Source organism: Bubalus kerabau, chromosome 9, assembly GCF_029407905.1.
Source record: "Bubalus kerabau isolate K-KA32 ecotype Philippines breed swamp buffalo chromosome 9, PCC_UOA_SB_1v2, whole genome shotgun sequence".
NCBI classification, from domain to species: domain Eukaryota; kingdom Metazoa; phylum Chordata; class Mammalia; order Artiodactyla; family Bovidae; genus Bubalus; species Bubalus kerabau.
The window spans coordinates 47,490,909-47,516,016 of NC_073632.1; the positions used below are offsets into that span (position 1 = coordinate 47,490,909).

The following is a 25,108-nucleotide window of genomic DNA, read 5'->3' on the forward strand; positions in this document are numbered from 1 at the left end:
AGATCAGTCCTGGGTGTTCATTGGAAGGACTAATGCTAAAGCAGAAACTCCAATACTATGGCCACCACATGCGAAGAGTTGACTCATTGGAAAAAACTAGGATGCTGGGAGGGATTGGGGGGCAGGAGAAGGGGATGACAGAGGATGAGATGGCTGGATGGCATCACCAACTTGATGGACATGAGTTTGAGTAAACTCCGGGAGTTGGTGATGGACAGGGAGGCCTGGTGTGCTGCGGTTCATGGGGTCACAAAGAGTCGGACACGACTGAGCGACTGAACTGAATATAGCTATCAGTGTCTTACATTAAGAGCGTCAGTTGGGGAGACACTGTCTCAGGGCATTGCAAATCTGTACAGCTGTAGTTTTTTTTTTTTTTTTTTTTAAAAGCTACTCTTATCAGCTGGTACCAAAAACTACCCGTGGATCATATGATCTGTTGAATAAACTTCAGTTCAGTTGCTCGGTTGTGTCCAACTCTTTGCGACCCCATGGATAGCAGCCTGCCAGGCTTCCCTGTCCATCACCAACTCCCAGAGTCCACCCAAACTCATGTCCATCAAGTCGGTGATGCCATCCAACCATCTCATCCTCTGTCGTCCCCTTCTCCTCCTGCCTTCAATGTTTCCTAGCATCAGGGTCTTTTCAAATGAGTCAGCTCTTTGCATCAGGTGGCCAAAGTATTGGAGCTTCAGCTTCAGCAATCTGTCCATCCAATGAATATTCAGGACTGATTTCCTTTAGGATGGACTGGTTTGATCTCCTTGCAGTCCATGGGACTCTCAAGAGTCTTCTCCAACACCACAGTTCAAAAGCATCCATTCTTCAGTGCTCAGCCTTCTTTATGGTCCAACTCTCACATCCATACATGACTACTGGAAAAACCACAGCTTTGACTAGACAGATATTGATTCATAAAGTAAGTCTCTGCTTTTTAATGTGCTGTCTATTGGTTGTAGCTTTTCTTCCATGGAGCAAGCATCTTTTAATTTCATGTCTTCAGTCAACATCTGTGGTGATTTTGGAGCCCCTAAAAATAAAGTCTGTCACTGTTTCCCCATCTATTTGCCATGAAGTGATGGAACCAGATGCTATGATCTTAGTTTTTTGAATGTTGAGTTTTAAGACAGCTTTTTCACTCTCCTCTTTCACTTTGATCAATAGGCTTTTTAGTTCCTCTTCCCTTTCTGCCATAAGGATGGTGTCATCTGCATATTGATATTTCTCCCAGCAATCTTGATTCCAGCTTGTGCTTCATCCAGCCCCGCATTTTGCATGATGTACTCCACATATAAGTTAAATAAGCAGGGTGACAATATACAGCCTTGATGTACTCCTTTCCCAATTTAGAACCAGTCTGTTGTTCCATGTCTGGTTCTAACTGTTGCTTCTTGACCTGCAACAGATTTCTCAGGCAGCAGGTAAGGTGGTCTGATATTCCTATCTCTTTAAAAATTTTCCACAGTTGGTTGTAATCCATACAATAACATAGTCAAAAGCTTTGGTGTAGTCAATAGAGCAGAAGTAGATGTTTTCTGGAATTCTCTTGCTTTTTCAGTGATCCAGCGGATGTTGGCAATTTGATCTTTGGTTCCTCTACCTTTTCTAAATCCAGCTTGAACATCTGGAAGTACTCGGTTCACATACTGTTGAAGCTTGGCTTGAACAATTTTGAGCATTACTTTGCTAGCGTGTGAGATGAGTGCAGTTGTGCAGTAATTTGAACATTCGTTGGCATTGCCTTTCTTTGGGATTGGAATGAAAACTCACCTTTTCCTTGGTGTTGGTCTTGATCATTGCCTCCTGTACAATGTCACGAACCTCTGTCCATAGTTCTTCTGGCACTCTATCTATCAGATCTGATTCCTTGAATTTATTTGTCACTTCCACTGTATAAATGTAAGAGATTTGATTTAGGTCATACCTGAATGGTATAGTGGTTTTCCCTTCTTCCTTCAGTTTAAGTCTGTATTTGGCAATAAGGTAGGAGTGCATGATCTGAACCACAGCCATCTCCCTGTCTTGTTTTTGCTGACTGTACAGAGCTTCTCCATCTTCAGCTGCAAAGAATATCGTCAGTCTGATTTCAGTATTGACCATCTAGTGATGTCCATGTGTAGTGTTATCTCTTGTGTTGTTAAAAGAGGGTGTTTGCTATGACCCGTGCATCCTCTTGGCAAAACTCTGTTAGCCTTTGCCCTGCTTCATTTTATACTCCAAGGCCAAACTTTAATAAACTTACTGTACATATATTTAGTTAGCCTATAAATTCTCCATCAAGATATATCCTGGTTTTTTTTTCTTTTACTTAAAAGCATCAGGTGGTTGTCTTTCAGTGATTTTCTTGCTCCTTCTTACTTAATCATACCGAAATATTTTTTTGAGGGAGTGGATAAAGCACTAGGACTTTCCCAGTTTTAATTGTTAAGTAAATTTGCTTACTTACCTCTGTTAAAGCTGTAGTACATAAAAGTCTATTTGTGAAAGCTGTAGATCATAAAAGTCTATTTATTGAACTGGGTATAAAATGTAAGACTTGTGTAATTCAAATGCTCTTTGAAATCCAAATCATGTTTTCATTTACTTAGCATTTTTGTCAAGACAAGCCCTTTTTTTAAAAAGTAATTAGCCTTGTGTGTATAAGGTATAATTAATAAATAGGCATATTTTATTACTTCGTTAATCCTTCCCTATAGCACATAGCTGGCATTCAGTGTTTATCTATTAGCATATAAATATGTAGACACTAATATTACATAATATATCCCTAAGACACCTATAATAGGTATCATTTTTTTCTCTTTTCATTAAGTTTAATTGGTGTAGGATTTTAGCTTTAAAAAGCTTTAGCTTTTTCATATACTTGAATTTCTTTTCTCTGTAAAATGCCTTGCATTTCTTACATTGTCTTTCTTGCTTTTGAGAACTTCACAGTTTATAGTGGCCACCTCTAGCAGTCATAAATTATTTTTAAACTCTTATTATAGACAGGATAAGATTAGATCAGTTGTGGCTTGCCCTTTTTTTTTTTTTTTTTTCCTTTTGTTTTTTGGATGCAGTACTTAAGTCTAGTAGGAAGTGAAGTCTGTAGCATTGTGGACTAAATTCCTCTTGTGTGTTTTAGGGGTGTGTTATATTTCTATTTAGACCTACTCTATCTTTTGACTGGTGACTCAGGGCACTATTAGAGTTGTTTCTATGTGGTTGGCTCCTCATCCCATATACAAGTCAGCTGGGTCTAGCAGTCATAGAACATGGCGGTTCAAAAGCTTCTTCCACATGAGCTAAAATGACTCCCAGGTGAGCTATTGAAGAGCCAGAACGGATCATCCTTCACAAGACAGTTTTGGCACTGAGATGAAGCATAAAGTGAAGGCTTATATAACAAAGCTGTTTTTGTTTGAGTTGGCTTGAAGACTAATTTTGTTTGTTTAGAAATTAAAGTCCTTGTATTGTTTTTGCTTTTTCTAGTCACAAGCAAGCTTTCTTCTTAGGTGGTGTCTAGTATGTACTTTGCATTGTTAAATATGATCCACTAGTTGTATGTCATGGGCTTTCCAGGTGGCTCAGTGGTAAAGAATCAGCCTGTCAAGCAGGAGATGCAGAAGATGCTGGCTCAATCCCTGGGTCGGAAAGATCCCCTGGAGAAGGAAATGGCAACCCACTCCAGTATTCTTGCCTGGGAAATCCCATGGTCAGAGGAGCCTGGTGGCCTACAGTCCATGGGATCACAAGAGTTGGATACAACTTAGCGACTAAACTATCAATTTCATATTGCAAGGTAGTGATTCACCTTTTATACTCTTACCAGTTTTCTGTTGAAAGAATCCAAATGGTAGAATTCAGAACAGTTTATTTTACCCTTGGAAAATTAAAAAAGGGTCTCATTCCAAAGGGTCATCATACTGAAGAGCTTTGGTACAAAACAGTAAAACCAAGAGCAGTTAGGGCGCACATCACCTTCCAGTTGTCAGCCAGGAACGTGCTGGTCAAGGTTGGTCAGACAGCCTGCCCCTCCATATAAACCTAGTAACATGTTCAGGCTGGGAGATAGGGCTAGAGACAAGAATAGGAACAGTGACGTCAGTAGGTAAATCTCAATCTACTAGCCTAGGGGAAGCTGCAGAAGGAGGGAGCTGACGCTCAAGACCCCCATGTGCCGCAGCTGTAGGATCAGTGCAGAAGTCACCGTGGAGGGTGGTCCTCAAGAGTAAGTGGGTGTAGAGGGGCTTCCTACCCCAACCAGCTTCACGTTAAGAGGTAGAACAATGATCTTCATGATCTAGAACATTCTAGACCAGCACTGTCAAGTGGAACTCTTCGCAGTAAGGGAAATGTTAAATATCTGTGCTGTCCAATATGGTAGCCACTAGTTGTAGGACTTTTGAGCACTTGAACTGTAGTTAGGAACTGAATAAGTACTAAAAGCCTTAAAAAGAGCTTTTCTCTTTTGGTTCTTTTTATCTTACAGAGTTAATTAGACAAGTGTACAAAACTATTTATCATAGCATTATTTATAATATTAAAAAGCTTGTATTGGAGTAACACAAATGTACAATTTAAAGCAGTCTATTTGGTAACCAGATAGTGGACAACTGTGTAGCTGTTAATAATGCTGATATAGATAGACATTTATTGACAGAAAAGTTGTTTCTAATATGTTAGGTGGAAAAAAGTTGGTTACAAAATTGTGGTTAGTGTGTTCCTATATTTTGGTGTACATATTTGCAAATATTATGTGTATGTGTTACCTGCACATGTACATAGATAGGGTCTGGAACCTAGGCATCAAAAGGTGTATCTTAATACTTGTTCTGCCATTTATTACATTTGTGACTTTGTGTAAGTTGCCTAACCTCTGAGCCTCCTTAGGGTTTTTATATATAATATTTATCTGGCTGTGCCAGGTTTTAGTTGTGGCATGTGGGATCTTTGATCTTCCTTATGGCATGTGGACTCTTCGCTGTGGCCTGTGAATTCACTCTTGTGACACGTGGGATCTAGTTCCCTGACCAGGGATTGAACCTGGGCCCCCTGCCTTGGGAGTGTGGAGTCTTAGCTACTGGACCACCAGGGAAATCCCAAGCCTCCTTCATTTTTCTACTGTGAAAGAGAGGGAGAAACAGTACCTATTTCATTGAATTCTCTTAAAGATTAAATGAAATAATGTGGCTGAATTACTTAGCTTGGTTCCTGTATAGTTCTGTGAAAAGGTCATAATAAATGGCAGCTTTTTCATGGTCATACTGATTGCTATTATTATCTCATGTGTGTGTGCTCAGGAGAAAGTTTAGGAGGTACATATCACAGTATTACCAAGTTGTCTTTGGTGGGATTACAGGTGATTTGTATTTTCTTCTTTGTGATTTTCTGTGTCTTCTGATTCAAATCTTGAAATTGAGCGTGTATTAATTACCTTTACAATTTAAAAATGTTTCAAACTTTCTGTGTCATTAACGTAAGACAGACCAGTTAAGCAAAAATGACTTATGGAAAAACCAAGAGTTCCAGAAAAACATCTATTTCTGCTTTATTGACTATGCCAAAGCCTTTGACTGTGTGGATCACAATAAACTGTGGAAAATTCTGAAAGAGATGGGAATACCAGACCACCTGACCTGCCTCTTGAGAAACCTATGTGCAGGTCAGGAAGCAACAGTTAGAACTGGACATGGAACAACAGATGGGTTCCAAATAGGAAAAGAAGTACGTCAAGGCTGTATATTGTCACCCTGCTTATTTAACTTCTATGCAGAGTACATCATGAGAAACGCTGGGCTGGAAGAAGCACAAGCCGGAATCAAGATTGCCGGGAGAAATATCAATAACCTCAGATATGCAGATGACACCACCCTTATGGCAGAAAGTAAAGAGGAACTCAAAAGCCTCTTGATGAAAGTGAAAGTGGAGAGTGAAAAAGTTGGCTTAAGGCTCAACATTCAGAAAACGAAGATCATGGCATCTGGTCCCTCACTTCATGGGAAATAGATGGGGAAACAGTGGAAACAGTGGCTGACTTTATTTTTTTGGGCTCCAAAATCACTGCAGATGGTGATTGCAGCCGTGAAATTAAAAGATACTTACTCGTTGGAAGGAAAGTTATGACCAACCTAGATAGCATATTGAAAAGCAGAGACATAACTTTGCCAACAAAGGTCCATCTAATCAAGGTATGGTTTTTCCAGTAGTCATGTATGGATGTGAGAGTTGGACTGTGACGAAAGCTGAGCGCCAAAGAATTGATGCTTTTGAACTGTGGTGTTGGAGAAGACTCTTGAGAGTCCCTTGGACTGCAAGGCGATCCAACCAGTCCATTCTAAAAAAGATCAGCCCTGGGATTTCTTTGGAAGGAATGATGCTAAAGCTGAAACTCCAGTACTTTGGCCACCTCATGCGAAGAGTTGACTCATTGGAAAAGACTCTGATGGCTGGATGGCATCACCGACTTGATGGATGTGAGTTTGAGTGAACTCCGGGAGTTGGTGATGGACAGGGAGACCTGGCGTATAGCAATTCATGGGGTCACAAAGAATCGGACACAACTGAGCGACTGAACTGAACTGATGTGACTGAAAGATTTATGAGTTATAGATTTTGTCACTCTTTTTAGAACTGTAACAACCATTTTCGTGGCTATAGAAAATCTATAAAATTATGGCCGATGGAAATATAGTAATATAATTGAAACACATTCCTGCACGTAGAGTTATAGTTTTAATTACATTTAAATCTGGGAAGAAACATAGTATACACTGAGTTACGTTTTAACCTGCCTCCTTCATAATCAAAGCAAAAAATGTACATTTATTTCTATTTGTAATTGCTTATTTCTAGGGCCCAAATTCAGTAGCTCTAATGGTGGATTGTTGGCAAAGCAATAGATATCTAGTTAGGGTGTTGCTTTGGTGGATAGTCTTGAATTTTGTATTTATAAAATTTTTGACAAGTAGTCTTTTATACTTCACTTTGCTTAGAGTTCACGTTATATGTCAAGTTCTGTCCTAGGTTCTGGGGAATAAGATGAATGAAAAAGGAGGATTCCTGCTTAGAACGGTGTCTGATCAGATTCTGTAAAACAGTGAGATGGTATAAGTGGTATGATAGAGAGATAAGTAAGAATAGTAAGGTATGTCAAAAACCAAAGTCTGCATACTCAGTAAAACAAAGCAGAAAGATGAGTTTATTGTGAGGCTTCAACTTGTAAACTGGGAAACTCAAGGCTATGGGAGCAATGAGTTCTGAGTTGCTCGTAGACTAAGGAATTTTTATGGAATAAATGTAGAAGTTTTTGGCTTTTTCAGTTGATTCATTGCCTGGTGGTTTTCTTTTTTGACTTTGGATGGTTGGCTGAGTCAAGTGAACAAGAAAGTCCAGGAATGGCATGAAAGACTTGGCACTTGGGAATTGGCTGGTGTCCTCCATTGATTTCTGATAGGAGCTATAAATTCCTGTAAGTCAGGTTGCCTTTTTACTTACAGTTGATCAACTTGGGTTGATCAACTTCACTTTATCTCTTTATAAGAGACTCTGTTTTGTTTTGGTTCTATAGGTACTAATGAAGAGTGCTCAGCTGTATGTTGAGAGAGGGTGGGTGGTGGGCAGAGAAAGATAAAAAGGGGCTATCAGGAAAAGGCTTCAGAAAGGACAGTATGTTTGAGCTATTAATAAATCTTGAAGCTGAGTATATGAGCATTTGCAGATTGGTGGATTACTTTATGGAGTGAAGGTATGAGGCAGTGTGGTGCATCAGGTAGCCTAGGGGTGGTTTGGTGTGGCCTGAGGTAGAATGCAAGCGAGAGGCCAGCCAGTGAGAAAGCAGGAGAATCAGGGCTGTCCAGGAGCGTCAGTGCTGATATTTTCAGGAATATTTTTAGGATAAGAGAAACTGCTGACAAAGTAGCATTATTTTCTTTAATCAGATCTTTTTAAAAAAGTACTCACATTTAACAGATTGTGTAGATTTAGAACTGAGGTGTTCTGAACCATGGGAGTTCATGTGAGATCACGTTTTTTGTTTTTTTTTTATGAGTGGATCTTACCATATCACTACATTGACAACTGAAACTATGTTAGTAGTTCCTGACTTGAGAATACCCTTCCTGAAGGATCTTTCAGCTCCTTCTTCTTCTTTCCCTATTGTCTTAGTTCTTGCCCCTCCTCACCACCTCAGCCTTACCAACCAATGACTTTCACAAGGTCTTGTTGCCACCGTTACAGGGATACCTTTAAAGAATTTGTGGGTTTACAAGTTAAGGGAAAGAAGTTGGAAAAAGATATTGGGGTTTAATAGTTGATTTTGCCATACTGACTTGCTCTTAAGGAGGCCATTCTGTTCTGTATCATAATCCTATGTTGCTTGATTTGGTTTTTTCCTATTCTTTTTAAAATATCAGATCTTCAACCAATTAGGTATTCATTTGGGCAAATGTTAGCAAAAATTCTAGAAAGGGTCGTAAGTGAACATCTGAGCATTCCTTCCCTATGAATTTTTCTGTCTCCATATTTAAAAAATATTGAAGTCTTACCTATTGTAACAGAACAAAACATAATAAAACCACCTCTCTGAGCCATTTGTGCCCCTCTATTCATAGCCAAGTGGTTTCTCCTCACCATTGACTATCAAGGGCAGCCTGGCTTTTACTGTTACCTGGCGTTGTTTCTACCTTTCACCTTGGTTCAAAAAGTACGGATTGCCCACCACATGACTGGCCTTGTTCTTCTACTTGCAGTAAATAACATAAGGCAAGCATGATATCTGTCCTCATGGAATTTATAGTTTCAGTGGAGAAAACTGTTCCTTTTAAGCTTCCTGAATACCTCTGATAGAAGTTGACAAATCAATAGACATTTCTCTCAACAGTTGAAATCATCATCTGTTTTCCCTTCTGAGAGAAAGGAAATTCTTTTTGGGTTTTACAACTGTACATATTCTTTCCTGGGAGAAGGCAGCTTCTACTTCTTGAGCACATATTTTGAGTCTTGGTGTGATCCTCTTTCTCTTAAATATCTCTTTTGCAGTTCCTTAAATTTTTTTTTCTTTTTTTCTCCCCTCAGAATAGCTCTCTGCTAATCAACCTTCTCATCTTCTGATGAAAACATTTCCTAGCAGTTTCATCTCTATGCTGAAAAGCTGGCAAGGGTAGTGGAGGATGGGGGGTGGATAAAAGGGAGAAAAAGATAATGGAAGGTAAGTAGTAAATTGAAGTTAGTAAAATTAAAAAGCAAGCTTTCTGTGGATGCTCTGGCTGCACAAAATATCTGATGTGGTTGCCATGTTAGTGAAAAAACAGTCTTTTTTTTAAATTTAATTTTTATTTTATATTGAAGTAAAGTTGATTTACAATTTGTGTTAGTTTCAAGTGTATAGCAAAGTGATTCAGTTATACATATACGTGTATCCATTCTTTTTCAGATTCTTTTCCCATTTAGGTTATTACAGAATATTGAGTAGAGTTCCCTGTGCTATACAGTAGGTTCTTATTGACTATTTTGTTTATAGTAGTGTGTGTGTTGGAGAAGGCGATGGCACCCCACTCCAGTACTCTTGCCTGGAAAATCCCATGGATGGAGGAGCCTGGTAGGCTGTAGTCCACGGGGTCGCTAAGAGTCGGACACGACTCAGCAACTTCCCTTTCACTTTTCACTTTCATGCATTGGAGAAGGAAATGGCAACCCACTCCAGTGTTCTTGCCTGGAGAATCCCAGGGACGGGGGAGCCTGGTGGGCTGCCGTCTATGGGGTCGCACAGAGTCGGACACGACTGAAGTGACGCAGCAGCAGCAGCAATGTGTGTGTGTTAATCCCAAACTCCTAATTTATCTCCCCCCGTACCTTTCCCCTTTAGTAACCATAAGTGAAAACACAGTCTTTTGATTTCATTCCCCTGCAGTCCTTTAATTTTACTTAATGTAGGTACTGGACTATGTTCCGAGTCCTGGCTAGTCATTTTGTAGTTATCTGCCCTTATCAAACAGGCGATTGGGCAATAGATTGCAACCAGAACAAACACATCCTTTGACACCAAAAAAACACAAAATACATGCCCTCATGATTATTGTACATGTTGTACTTGTATCTCAGCTATTTGATCTTTTGTCATCATTGTAAAATTCTGAGATAGCCTAGCATTTTTAAAAGTCTGTTATTTAACTTTGTATCTACTTTTGTGAAATGTCTATTCAAATTCTGTACCCACTGTTGAAGGGTTTTTCTTTTTTTCTTAATGATTTTTCATAAGCTCTTTAAATCAAGCAAATTAGTCCCCCGATGGCTTACAATTTGGTGATATTTTCCAAGTTTGTTGTTAGCCTTTGTTTAGAATATGTTTTCTGTACAAGATAGTTTTATAGTCAGATTAATCCACCTTTTCCCTGTGGATTTTATTTAAAAGGAGCTTTCCCTAAAGTGGATGTTTAAGTTTACTGAAGAGTGTGATCAGAATTTATGTTGGAGAAGAACATTTCAAAGAGGACAGTCTAGTAATTTTGACATTTTATATGTTCATTGTAAGGAGCCTTGAGTAGACATTAAATTTCAAAGCTCCAAAATCATTCCAAGAAAGCTTACTTTAAGATTAATTCGTCCTTTTTGCATATGTGCTCTACTTAACATAAAATTATGGAAAATGATAATATTGTGAACTATTTTAACTATTATAGTGATTTCTAGTTTTTTCCTAATCATTGTTTAACATATTTTCCTAAAAACCACATATGTCAGTCACATTGTGGCTCTTTTAAAAAATTAAAGTTACACTCAAAAGAAATAGAATTTATTGATTAAATCAAATAGACCTTTAATTTTTTTATTTATTTATTATTTAATTTATTTATTTCATTGTGGAAACTCATCCCCCTCAGTGTTTTCTCATAATACACATTAAGATTTCTTAGCAGAGTAGGAAGGAAATAGTCTTTCCATTTAATGGAAACAATGTAGGGGACATTTCCTGAGTTATATTTTGCTCAGATCATTTAGTAGCTTTCCTTATTACTGTTGTGAAAATTCCTGTGAGATCTTTAGGAACTATAAATGGTTAATTTATTTGAGCCTTGACTTCACTGCTTTTATCTTCTCTAGAAGCACAGTGATATGAAATATGTTGAATTATTGGTACTGGTAATTTAGCCATTAATACTTAATCAAACCCATACCTATAAATTGTGTTAGTACATTTTCTTGAAAGATCTGGGGTAGGTTGTCTGACCATTGATAATGCCTGTCATTGTGAGAAGTGGAATATCTAACATGTGTTATTAGATAAGTTCCTTCAGAAAGAAAAAGTCCTTCCTTCTCCCTACACATCCTCAGTCAGCACCTTCTAGGACCTGGGGGTGGGAGGGAAGAGATGAATGCCAGGGCTACTTGGTTGCCTGGTTTTACTAAATAAAGTGGAAACTGTACATTTTTAAAAATGTAAGTTATAAAAATATGAGTTAGAGGTAATACCAGGTAACTTGAGAGTATACCGAGCTAAACATAAGGTTTATCTAGGATAAAACTTGATAAAACTACTACTACTTTATTTTGCTGAATTAATTAATTACCAATTTCAAGTTATTTTTTAGGCTTATGAAATTTCTTGAACATTCTTACCTAATTTTGTTTGAAAGTTTCTTGTTGATAAAAAAAAATTGGCATTTTTGAAAACAGTATTCTCTCAATGTGGAATAAATGTCATGTAACCATCGTGTTGGAAATCACTTCTTGTACTATTGTTTTCATTTTCTTATTCAACAGAACTTGTTGAGTGCCTACTTTGTGCCCAGGTCCTGTGTTGTAAGTGGCTTTATAAATATTCATCTGAAAAGAAGAGCTCTGTTATAGATCATAGAAGTCTGCCATGGCAGATTTAGAATATAGAGGGATTTCATTTGACACTTGCTCCTAGAAGATGAATAGTAGAGGAGTTCTTCGATTCAGTGTATTCATGGCCTGATGAGAATGTCTGTTAGTACACTCTTCTTGCTGGGAATCTCTGTCATTCTCCGTTCTCTCTTTCCAACAAGCATACTTCATTAGGAGTACCTTCTCTGATTTTCCAGACTAGGTCATGTCTGCGTATATGCCTATTCTGTATTTTTCTTAATAGCCTCATCGTGATTATAGTTTTAAAATTTGATTAATCTCTTAATCTGCTTGTCTCTGTTAAGCCATTAACAGAGGCTTAACAGAGGCTCCCTGTGCCTGAAATTTGCTGGGCACTTAAATATTTATTAATGAACTGTGACTTTTAAAAGTCATTGCTACCTGCTGGGTATCTTCCAACATGTTTTTGCTTCATCTCCACGCCCCAGGGCAAGGTTTTATGGGAGATGATAGGTAATGGGCAGAATTCTGTGCAGTGGAGACCTTGGGAACCCGATCGAGATTGTATAGGGAGTATTCCGAAGGTGAAGGCTGCAGTGTATGTCAGTTATGACACCCACTTTATTAGGGCAAAGTTCACTGTTCCTAACCTGGGTCTTATCTACCTGCCTCATCTTTGGTTAAAATCTTTACAATCTAGTTTTATCTTGAATCTCAGGTTCTCCCCCTGTCAATAAATTATTTATAAGAAAAATAGATTTAGCCTTTGGCATGCATGCGTGCATGCTAAGTCGCATCAGTTCTGTCCGACTCTGCAACCCTGTGGACCGCAGCCCACCCAGTTCCTCAATCCATGGGATTCTCTAGGCAAGAATACTGGAGTGGGTTGACATTTCCTACTCCAGCCTTTGCTGTAGATAGTCTTAAATGTTTTATTTGCAGGTTTAACCTTTGGAGCCATTCAAGATTTTAGGATGGGAGAGTTAACATTATTAGACTTCTTATTTTAGTAAGATACTTTGATTTCAATGCATGGGATGTAGTAGGTGATATGCATGTCAGTGCATGAGGAGATAGTTGACAGGTCCTCACTCAGTTAATTCAGTTGACAGGTCCTCACTCATTTAATTCAGCCAGCATTTGTTGAATACCTATCCTGTGTCTGGCTTGTTGACAGGGGAAATGTAGAGATGGAAGATAGTTCCTACATACTAGAACCTTACCAGTTCGATCAAACCAGTCAATCGTAAAGGAAATCAACCCTGAATATTCATTGGAAGGACTAATGCTGAAGCTCCACTACTTTGGCCACCTGATGCAAAGAGCTGACCCATTTGAAAAGACCCTGATGCTGGGAAAGATAGCAGGCAGAAGGAGAAGGGGACAACAGAGGACGAGATGGTTGGATGGCATCACTAACTCAGTGGACATGAGTTTGATCAAGTTCCGGGAGATGGTGATGGACAGGGAAGACTGACGTGCTGCAGTCCATGGGGTTGCAAAGATTCAGACACAACTGAGCAATTGAACAACAGCAAAGAACCATGTAGTCTATTGAGGCGGGGCTCAATAATTAAACTATGTCCTAATTTAATTAATGTCGTGTTCAGAGAAATACAGTATGGAAGGAACACAGGAGAGGTAACCACTGAAACTACTAGGAGTTTCAGGGGAGGCTTTTTAGAGGCAGTGATAAACCAGTCCTTTCTAAAATGCAAGTAGGGGTTAATCAGGCAAAGAGGATAGGAAAAATCTGTCCCGGCACAGACAAGAGCACATGTATAAATACCAGTTAAGGGTTTATTTAGATTATCAAGGTGAGAATTCCTGAGTGATATTTAAAAGATGTCATATACAGCACTTGAACACTGATTGGTTTTAAGGTTTTGCTTGCCTTGGTGACTGGGACATACTGATGTAATTCTGAGAACAGTGGACCCACCAAGAGGTAGAGATGAGTGAGTGATGTTCAGTTTTGGATCTATGGTTTTTGAGGCACAGTGGGATTTCCATATGGATTTATGAATGCACAGTTGGAAACTAGTGTGAGTTTAAGGGTGAGATGAAGGGTAAAGATTGAGACTTGGGATTCTCCATAGGAGTCGTGGCTAAACCTCAGGTACATGGGTAAGACATCAAAAGAGACTGCAGAATAGAAGAGAAGAAAAAGAAGAGGACTAGAGACAGAGGAGAATAAGAAAATTCTTTTTTCCTTTTTAAGGCAGGATCTAAATAAGGAGTTTTAAGTTAGTTTATTTTTTCTCCTCATTGTATTTCAAGGAGAAAAAAAGAATAAATGAGGAAATACACATTTGTTCACATTTATTGAAACCCTAAGACATTAAAAATATGCCTAAAGTCAAAGATAAATTTAGTTTTGATAATTGTGAAGGTAGGGAACATTTTCGGCAAGGATCATTGAAGCAAGAAAAGATTTTCAGATAATCCCTCAGTGAAACAGAATGCTTCTGAGAATTCCAGATAATTGAGATTTTACTTTATTAGCTCTTTATTTTGAATTGCATCTGTTTTTTCAAATATTTTAAGTTCATATATTCAGAATGCTATTGATTTATAAGAAGTGTATTCCATTTTCTCATGGAATACATTGCATAAAAGGTTAAACACTCACACTTTTAAAAGAACATATATGTGATCATAGTCACAGAATGTAAACTTCTTATTTATAAGAAGTTATACAGCTTATACAGCTCTCACTTGGTTTCAGGTCTCTTTCTCAGACCAAGTACTTAAAGTCAGAGAAAAGGAAACTAGATTGTTGCAAAGTGTAAAGTGAAATGACCTTATAACTATACTGTATAGAATCTACTGGAGTCTCAGGCACTTTGGGAAGGAGATGCGATGGCAGGAGGTGGTGTGATGGCATTCCCCGTAGCAGCATCTCTCTTGCAAACAAGTATCTCTGACTGCCTGAAGTGCTTAGCCTTTCTCACTTACGTACAGTAATAACAACTATTGCTTATCATGAACTTGTTGCATGCCATGCATGGTACATGTATCATCTCATTCAGTCCTCATAACATCCTTGCCAGGAGTGGTTGGTGTAAGAGTAACAACTGTAATTTGCCAAGTATTTAATATTTTCCAAGCATTGTGTTTGGAGAAGGCAATGGCAACCCACTCCGATACTCTTGCTTGGAAAATCCCATGGATGGAGGAGCCTGGTGGGCTGCAGTCCGTGGGGACGCTAAGGGTCAGACATGACTGAGTGACTTCACTTTCATGCTTTGGAGAAGGAAATGGCAACCCACTCCAGTGTTCCTGCCTGGAGAATCCCAGGGACGGGGGAGCCTGGTGGGCTGCCGTCTATGGGGTCTCACAGAGTCGGACACGACTGAAGCGACTTAGCAGCAGCAGCAAGCATTGTGTTATTTAATGTACATTCATTTAATCCTTACAGAAAATATATGTTTGTCAGTAGATATTTTTATTCCTCCATGAGGCTCAGAGGGGTTGAGCAACTTGCTTTATGTCATACAGCTATGGTCAGGGCTCCAACTCAGGTCTCTGAATTCTAAAATCTGTACTCTTTGCATTATACCTGCTATCTCACTATTAACTTTCGTTGGGTGGTGATGGGGAACACTGACCTCCTAGAACCTTATGACAAGTACCTAAGCAGTGTCAATAGAATAAAAGAAAGCAAACAGTTTAGGGCCACCTTGAACCAGGGCTGGTGTACTGTTTTCTAGACCCCTCTTCAGAGTGTGAGTGCCACCTGCTGGAAGGTTGTAATGTTTCTGTGTGCTTGTGGAGTCCTGAGAAGGTTGCCACAGGTGTGAAAGTGTCAGGTTTCAAAACGCTAATTCTTAAATTTCAGTTAAGGAATGCTAGGGCATTTTGAAGTTAGGTGAATCTCCTATTTGCCATAAAGTTTGTTTCCTCTTTTATCTTCTTCTTTTTTTTTTTTTTTTTTGCAGAAAAGGAAGGGTTACACACTTTAAAAAAAGATACACTCAATGAATGCTTTCTAAAATAAAGTTTTCTAAAAATAAAGATCAATGGTCAAATGAATCATACTGTTACTTATAACAGATCAAATAATAAAAAATTGGAGTTACTTTGAGATAAGTGAGTTATTGAAGTTTATAAGAGGACCCTTTCCATTTAGATACCCTGAAAAAGGAATCTGGAAGCCCTGGGGGCATCAGAGACTTAGAGAAAAGAAAGTACAGATGAAAGAGAAAGAAAGATGTGTGGATAAAAATACAAATGGATTCTGTAATTGTTAGTCTAGCACAAGGCTCCCCAAATGGAGTCAGAATTCTAAATAGTGCTTTAGAGAAAAAAGTTTAGGATTATAGCTTTAGATTGTTTAGGACAGTGAAAAGTAGACACTTTTTATAGTCACTTAGATGCCCGCATGGAAGGGGAACCAGATAAAGTCTTGGCATGCCCACTGCACATTATTCATTAAGGCTCCTTTGGGATCATGTTGGTGCTCTGTAAGTGTCTGGCACAGGAGATGTTATGACTTATTGTGGGACTTTCACAGGAAAATCATGCTATACTAAACTGCTGTTTATGTGATTAAGGCATATTTATAGTTGTATGATGTCATGTTGAACAAATATCTGTGTGACAAGAGATTAAAGTTCATTGGTAAAATCTGATATTGCCAAGAATTTGGGGAAGTACAAGTACAAGCATCTCCTTTCTTTTATCCCTTCTCAGATCAACTGTATAAGAAGCTTAGCTTGCATGATAGTATCTTATCTTAGCGGGTAGAACTCTGCAGAGAAGGAGCTGTTGGTGTGTGTGTGTATGCATGTGTGTAAAATATAAAGGTAATGCTCATTATAGAAAACTTGTAAAGTAGAAAAATAGGAAGAAAGAAAAAAATCACACATTATTCACTATCCACAGATAATTATATTAATGTTGTGGTATATTTCCTCTTTTATAAATGTATTTTATATTTTGCATATTTTATTTTTTTTAATAGAAAAGCATACAAATTTTATTTGATGTTAAGCTTTGTGTGACACAGGGGCCTTCCTAGAAGTGAAAATGCCAAGAAATGGGTAGGCCTGAGACCTGATATGCCATTTTTAACAAAGAGCAATTAATTGTAGGGACGTGACAAGACAAAGGAAAGGGTTTAAGTCTTTGTGGGGCTGCACAGTGTGGGAAGGTGAATATGTAGGGGAAACCAATGGAAGATAAGGGCTGCCTTAGCATAGTTTGTCTGTGCTGGTCCAGTGCAGCGCCGACTTTCTGTCTTTTTCATGGTCGTAAAACTTCCCTGGGAGAGGGGATTTATGGCAGTCCTCAGTTCTTATTGTCTACTTTTAGTCAGATAAGGGAACCTCCAGGAAGGCTTCTTTCTCCATCTGTTGAACCACAGATGCCTTCACTGCAGACTCATTCTTATGCCAAAGTGTCACATTTTGGGCTGGTATGTTCTAATCCCCTTCACCTTCCCCCCGAATAAAAGATGAAATTTAGATCTGATGAAGGCGAAGAAATGGGAAATTTTGTTCCAGCTTGCCTGGTTGGGGTGGGGGGACACACTGTTTGCCTTTCTTAATTTTTAATGGAAGTATATTTGACCTACAACACTATCTTTGTTCCAGGTGCACACCATGGTAATTTGATATTTCTGTATGTTGCAAAATGATCACGCCATAGCCTTTTTATATCACATCACAGTATTATAGCATAAGTCCTTTTTCATGTATTTTAAAACTCTTGACATATATATTTGAGACTGTGATATATGGATATACCACAATTTACTTATCAGTTTTTTTAGTATTGGCCATTTGTGTTGTTTACTGTTTTTGTTTATTTGTTTCTTCAGTAGATAGAGAATGCACTTGTGTGGCATTTGTAGCATATTTATTTTTTGCTAGCCTTGGAAGTAATCACTGATTTGATCAACCTGTTTCAATTCCTCAAGTGTCTTCCTTTGTTTCCTGTTCTTTGTATCATTTTCTTCAGGATTTTGTAGCATTTATTGCATTCACAGCCCTTTTAAGGAATACCCTCATAGTACCCCTTTGCTTTCCCAATTCTATACCAGGTTAAATATCTCACCCTGAGCCATTAAGAGCTATGTTTCTGTTCTTTACATCAAGCCAGCACCCTTATACTTTTGCTAAGAGTGGGTGCTAGTTGAGGGAACAATTCCTTTTTAAGCCTAAAGTAAATGTAGCTTGTGGAAAGTTTGAGTCCCTAGAAGAACTATGTTAGACATAGTCTAGTCAGCTTATTAAAAAGACAAAATCATTCAAAATGCCTTTTGAAAAGATAGCAACGTTTTATAATATTCCAAGCTACTTACTGTTTGATTTTTGTAAGAATCAGGTAAATTCAGTAGATTTAATTCTTTCGGCAAATATTTATTGAGTACTTACTATGTGCTCATGACCATATTAAGCCCTAGGAATATAAAACCAGCAGAAACTTTGCCTTCTTGGAGCTTGTATGTTAATGGAGAGAGACACACAATAAATAATATAAAATAAATAAACAATACCTAGGTCCCCTACTCCTTAAATGAAGCCTTGGGAACAGATGTATTTTCAATAGTTGTTTTTTTTTTTTTTTAATTTTAGAAAGATAATATTGTGTGTGTGTGTATGTGTGTATATATAATATATTACCTAATACCAGGGGGAATTCTGATGCACCAATCAAATCTAGTAGTTTCTCTTTCATATTAAAAGTATGAGCATTTGCACTCAGTTGGATAAATAAAGACTATAGCAGCTTCATGTTATTGCAAATGAGATACTTCTGTGAAATGAATATTAAAGGATAGTTTTCAAAATAGATAAAATTATGACTGTGATATAAAATGAGCACATTTTAAAGATTTTATTTAACTTATTAAATGAAGGAACCTAGTAGATATTATAACCTGTTCAAAGAAGAATCTATGGGCTTCCCAGGTAGTGCTGGTGGTAAAGAACCTGCCTGCCAATGCAGGAGACATAAGAGATGTGGGTTCAATCCCTGGGTTTGGAAGATCCCCTGGAGGAGGAAATGGCAACCCACTCCAGTATTCTTGCCTGGAGAATCCCATGGAGAGGAGCCTGGCAGGTTATAGTCCATAGGATCACAAAGCCTCAGACATAACTGAAGTGACTGAGCATACAAAGAAGAGTCTATAGGATAGACAAATTTGTAGATCAGGAATATTAAAATGATGTCCAATTTAAGGTAACTTTAGCATCTTCCACAATGGGAGAGTGAATGTAGATAAGCAAGAATTATTCTGTATTATCATCAGTTATCTATAATGTACAGAGTTGTACAATAGCTTCCATAGCATCAGAATCAGATAACCTGAAAGAATGTGCCTTTCTTTTTTTCCATTGAAGTGTAAAAATTTTTTTCCTACCCGAGTTACTAGAAAACTTTTGGTTTTCTAAGCTCTCTAGAATTATACCTAAGGGATATAGAGCTATATGATATGTTCAGTAGTGATAATACTTTGCATAAAAATAAAGAAGCAGAGGGGTGGTTATAATTTTAAATAGAAGGACCAGAAAAGACCTGAGGAGGATTGAGAACTTTTGCCTGAGTAACTGGAATGATGGAGTTGCTATTAACTGAGGCTGGGGAAGAGCAGTTGGGGTAGAGGGCAGGAGAGGTGGAGATGACAACCTCAGTGTGACTTTCAGACGTTCAAGTAGAGATGTTGAGGCATTTTAGATATATATACATAGCTGGACTTCAGGGAATATGCGTTGACTAGAAATAAACGTTTGGGAGTTAATGTGTATTGGTGACATTTAAAACCTCCAAACTGGATGAGATAACTTAGAAAAGCTCCTTCTACATGCCATACCTTGTGCTAGTTCCTGTAGAGATAAATTTAAAATTGTCTTTGCCCTCAAGGAGCTTATGGTCTACCAGGGGAGGCAGATGTAAAGTTAAAACAGTATAAAAGTATATCAATACAACTATACATCAAGTACACATAATTCGGTAAAGTCATATCTGAGTCATCCTAAACTCCATCACCCCCAGAGTCGCTTGTTCAGTGGCCCAGCCATCAGACATGCACAGAAGAAAGTCACAGCGTGGTACCTTTTATATCAGCTGGCTTCTCCCCTAACCCACTGCACCCAGCATGTTTCTAGTGATACTGGAGAACCTCATTGGTGACAGTTCTGCATGGCCTGTAAGCCTCCTCATTATTTGGCCTTTGCCTTATTGCTTGCTTTAATTCCTCAGTTCTGTCCCTAGTGACAGAGATGATCAGTTTTGTATTTTTTTTTATTGCTGTATGATTGATGTACAATATTATATAGGTTACCAGTGTACAGTATAGTGATTCACAATTTTAAAAGGTTATACTCCATTTATAGTCATTATAAAATTTTGGCTGCATCCTCCATGTTGTACAATACATCCTTGTAGCTTATTTTGCACCTAATAATTTGTGCCTCTTAATCCCGTATCCCTATATTGACCGCCCCCTCCATTGGCTACCACTAGTTATTCTCTTTACCTGTGAGTCTGCTGCTTTTTGTTATGGTCACTAGTTTGTTGTATTTTTTAGATTCCACGTATAAGTGATGCCATACAGTATTTGTCTTTTTCTGACTTATTTCACTTAGCATAATGCCCTCCAAGTCCATCCATGTTGCTGCAAATGGCAAAATTTCCTTCTTTTTTTATGCTTGTAGTCTGTATTTTGAAACACCATTCTGATTGTAGAGTGAAAAATGAATGCGGAAAGGGAATAAAACAAATGTAGTTTGCTATTTCCTACTCTTGGCTTGCCTTCACATTGTTATTTGGTGATTTATGAAGACCTGTAGGGTTGGAATTCTCTGGTGGTACAGTGTTTAGGACAGCACGCTTTCATTGCAGTGCTTATGGGTTCAGTCCCCAGTCAGGGAACTAGGATCCCAAATACCATGTCACATGCCCCTTGCCAAAAAAAAAAAAAAGACTGGAAGGGTAGAAAAAGTATAATGGGTATGCAGAAATTGCAAGTGTATATTGCTATACAGTGCAATTTTGGGGATTAGGGGAAATTTTCTAGTAAATGCATGGTGCTGCAAACTTGACCCTCTTCCCTCCTGTATTTCATAGAAAAGGTAACCTGAATGGCAATTGCTGAAAAAAAAAAATCAAATATAAAATCACTATAGGATCCAGCAATTCTACTTTTTGAGTATATTTAAAAAATTGAAAGCAAGTACTCAAATAGATGTTTGTATATCAGTCTTCAAGGCAGTGTTATTCCTAATAACCAAAGGTGAAATCAACCCAAATGTCCATAAGATGATGGGAGGGATGCATGAATAAGCAAAGGTGGTATATGCATACAATGAAATATTATTAATATGTACCCGTAAAAAGAAAGGGAATTCTTTCCTACATGGATACATCCATACAACATGGATGAATCTTGAAGACACGTGAAGTGAAGGAAGCCAGACCCAAAAGAACGAATATTGAACAATTGCATTTATATGAAGTACTTGGCATCGTCAGATTTCTAGAGACAGAAAGCAGAACCGGAGGAGATGGGAATGGGAGATACCGTGTCATGGGACAGAGTTCCAGTCTGTGATGATGAAAAGGCTCTAGAGAAGGAATAGAGTGGCGGTTCTGGAACACAGTGTACTTAATGCCACTGAGCTACACACTTAAAAATAGTTAGAATGGTAAATTTTATGTATATTTTACCACGAAAAAGTGACCTGGAAATACCTTGGCATTGTAAGAAAGAACCAGAAAGGTTCCTATAAACTAATACTGTGCCGGATAATGAAAGATTTATAAGAAAGTAAAACATAAGTGCTATCTTTTGTGTAAATATTCATACTTGCTTTCATTTGCATAAATAGTTGGAAGACTCACCAAGCAACTAAAAAAAGTTCCTTCTAGGAGGAAGGCCAGCCTGTGGTCCCTTGGGGAAGGAGTGGTGATGAGGCATTTCAATGTGTTTCCTTTAACGTACATTTGATTTTTGAACTGTGTAGATGTATTACCTATTCGAAATAATGTTTAAACATGGAACTTAAGGTGGATTCACTGTAGAGAGATCAGTAATTTGTAGTCACAAAAAACCCTAATTTTTTAGAGGTGTTGATTAAATACTGCTGCATGTGACATGCCCTCCCCCAGACAGGTGGAGTCCAGGGTTCAGGGATCTGTGCCAGTGTTTGGTGTTTTGGGAGCTTGGTTTAGGTACAGAAGTGAGTTTTACCTTCCTTTCCCCTGCAGGCAGGAAAGAGGACATACTCTGGGTAGACATTTAATAAAGTCAAACTCTCTAATTTAATATTTTTCTCTGCCTCGTTGATCTGTTTGTATGTCTGTCTTCCCTTCTACATTGTGGGAACAGATGACAAGGACTTTAGCTGAACTGGAAAAAGCATGGACTTTGGAATCAGGCAGAACTATTTAAATCCAAAGCTCTTCTCTTTCTAATGTTTGACTTTGGTCAAGTTATTTTTTTACACTGAACCCGAGCTTCTGTGTGCATCATAGGGTTGTTGGAAGGATTAAGTGAGAGAAAAAACAGGTACATGCAATCACCTTGTACATAGAAATTATTCAGTAGGAGCTTTGTCCCCTCTTCCTTTGTGTATTTTCCACGGAACTTTACATTTAAAAGGCATTTGAAGTATTTAACAAATTGAGTGTGTTTATACCTATTAAGTCTGAACCCTGGTTAAGGACGGTGTGAGGCGGGCATATTTAGAAGACTTCCACCTTGAACAGCTAATGTTATTGTTGATAAATATTTTATCAAGCAACTGCCTGTTATGGGCCAAGAACTAAGTTTTCAGTTGCTGATATGGTCTGTCTTTCCTTCTTATTATCAGAGTCCAGCTTGAAGCTTTCTGCTTTGTGAAAGGCCTAGTTGTTTCTCTGTTTATAGGACCTCTTTTTCATACCAGTTTTATCAGTGGGTTTGAGACTCATTCTCTTATGCTCAGTACTCTTCTGTAAAACCTGTCTCATGTTCTCGGCATGGGTAAGTTAGTTAGGGATTGTTAAATATCTTTCTGCCTTTTGTCAAATTGAGCACATACTATGCTGGAGTGGATATAAACAGTATTCCTGCTTCCCTAGCAGCCTTTCCTCTAGTGTAAAAAAAAAAATTACACACATGCCAAAATACACTTCATTATTTAGCAATATGGTATTACTTTTGTTTACTATTTTACATCTTACCATGTAAAAGGATCCCGTTTTCCAAACATACATATTACAGAGAAAGGATTGGAAAGAGATGTACCAAGATGTGGACAGAGTTTATCTCTAAGTTATGGTATTTGGGTGGTGGTGTTGCTTTTTTTTTTTTAACACTAGTTATCTGGATTGTCTAAATTTTCAAAAATTTCACTTCGAAGTTATGGGAAGTACATTATTCTCTGCTAACAGAATACTGACCCTTCTCTTCCTCTTGCCTTCAGCTTTTGCGAGAATTGAAGCACCCTAATGTGATCGCCCTGCAGAAGGTGTTCCTTTCTCACAGTGACAGGAAGGTGTGGCTGCTGTTTGATTATGCAGAACATGATTTATGGGTAAGTCTAAACTCACTTTATTTTTAGGATGATAATTTTATATAGGTATGAAGAATAAATGTATGTGCTCCATACTGCTAATGTACAGAAAGGAAAACTTGCTCTGTTGACCATAGTTTCAAAATAAATATGCTAAAGGTAAATTTTAATTTAAAAGAATTAGAGCAATAAACATTAACATCCTGTTTTATAGTATTTGTCACATTCAGAAATTTCACTTCAAAAAATGTTCCTGAGTGGGAGATTGTAGTTTTAGGTAATGAATGGCAGTTTCCTAATATGTTCTAGGGAAATTACTTTCTTTTGCACTGTACACATATTTAACTGTTCATATTTAACAGTCATGTGCTTGTGAATAGTTTTCCTCTCTAAGTGAAGGTCCTCTTGCAGCATTTTGCCATTTAAAATTCACCCCACCAAACAAATATGTACAGGTCTGCAAATATTAGGGATTTTTTTTAAACAATATATAAAAGAAGCCAAAAATTCTAATTTCACATGTTTAAAATTAGGAATCAAGTCATTTAAACATTTTATCCCAGGACCTCCCAAAAGTAAAAAACAAATTCAAACTTGGCAGCAAGTTCAAACTTCAGATAATTAAATTTTGATTCAATAGAATGTGGTTTGTCATTTTTATAAATTATAACTCTTTTCAAGAAGAACTTTAACAGACTAATAGGCCTTGAAAGAAATTTCCTTATAGCAGATATTGACAAGAACCTCTTCTGTCACAGATATCTAGTACCCATGTTGGCATGTTTTGGGCAAATGTTGGATGGAGATGGAGGTGGATGTGGGAGTGCAGGGGGCAGATGGAATTTCTTCCCCTTCCACAATAAAACATGTGTACATAAAAATTTGGATATGATGATTCAGTTTATATTTATTTCAATGCAATTGAATTCCCCATTTTTCTCTTCCTGCTTGTGTCTGGTGATTTGCTATTTACTATTGACTACTAAGACTATATCCTAATTTCATTATGTGGCAAAAGAAGGTGGAATTTCCAATAATTCTGATATACATGCAGTCAGTAATATTACCCAAATGCACTAAGTACTAACTTTATTTTATAGAACTGTAAAGATTTACAGAGTTTTTTTTCCCTTTTCTGTCAGTAGAGAATACAATTAATGCTATTTTAAGGCAGGTTTTAAATTATAAACCCTTATTACTTCTTGGTTTTGCTTAATGCAAATCTTAATGGTTTCAGTAAGTCATCACAACAACCACATTAATAATCTCACATTCACCCTCAATATAGATTCTGTTTTGGTTTGAGCTTATTATTTATTTTTCTTTGTGTTATTATTGGCCTTTAATAAGTAATCTTAAAATGTACTTATTGCAGCCTTTATTGTGTTTTGTTGACACAGTCAAAGACTATGTTACTCTAATATATATTTTCTAATTTTTAGCATATTATTAAGTTTCACCGTGCATCAAAAGCAAATAAAAAGCCCATGCAGTTGCCAAGATCTATGGTTAAATCATTACTTTACCAGATTCTTGATGGGATCCATTACCTCCATGCAAATTGGGTGCTTCACAGAGATCTGGTAAGTATGTTTCTTTTAAATTGATCAATGTTTTCTTCTCTCCTTATAAAAATAACTTTTCTTCTTGGTACAGTTATGATGAACATTAATTACAGAAAAATTTGAAAATGCACATAAGCAAAAAGAAGGAAATAAAAATCACCTATAAGCCTATGATCAAAAGATTACCATTATTAACTTTTAGTGTATGTTCTTTCCTTGCATTTACACAAA

At 37.6% G+C, this 25,108-nt stretch overlaps 1 protein-coding gene across 7 annotated transcripts in view; it reads left to right on the plus strand.

Annotated features, from left to right (window-relative positions):
* CDK19 (cyclin dependent kinase 19) overlaps positions 1–25,108 on the plus strand; it is a 173,371-nt gene that overhangs the window by 95,248 nt on the left and 53,015 nt on the right. For all 7 annotated transcript variants that reach the window (XM_055535187.1, XM_055535188.1, XM_055535191.1 and 4 more), the window contains 2 exons: positions 23,223–23,333; positions 24,755–24,895. In XM_055535187.1, coding sequence (XP_055391162.1) covers positions 23,223–23,333; positions 24,755–24,895 — 252 coding nt within the window. The remainder of the gene's footprint in view (positions 1–23,222; positions 23,334–24,754; positions 24,896–25,108) is intronic.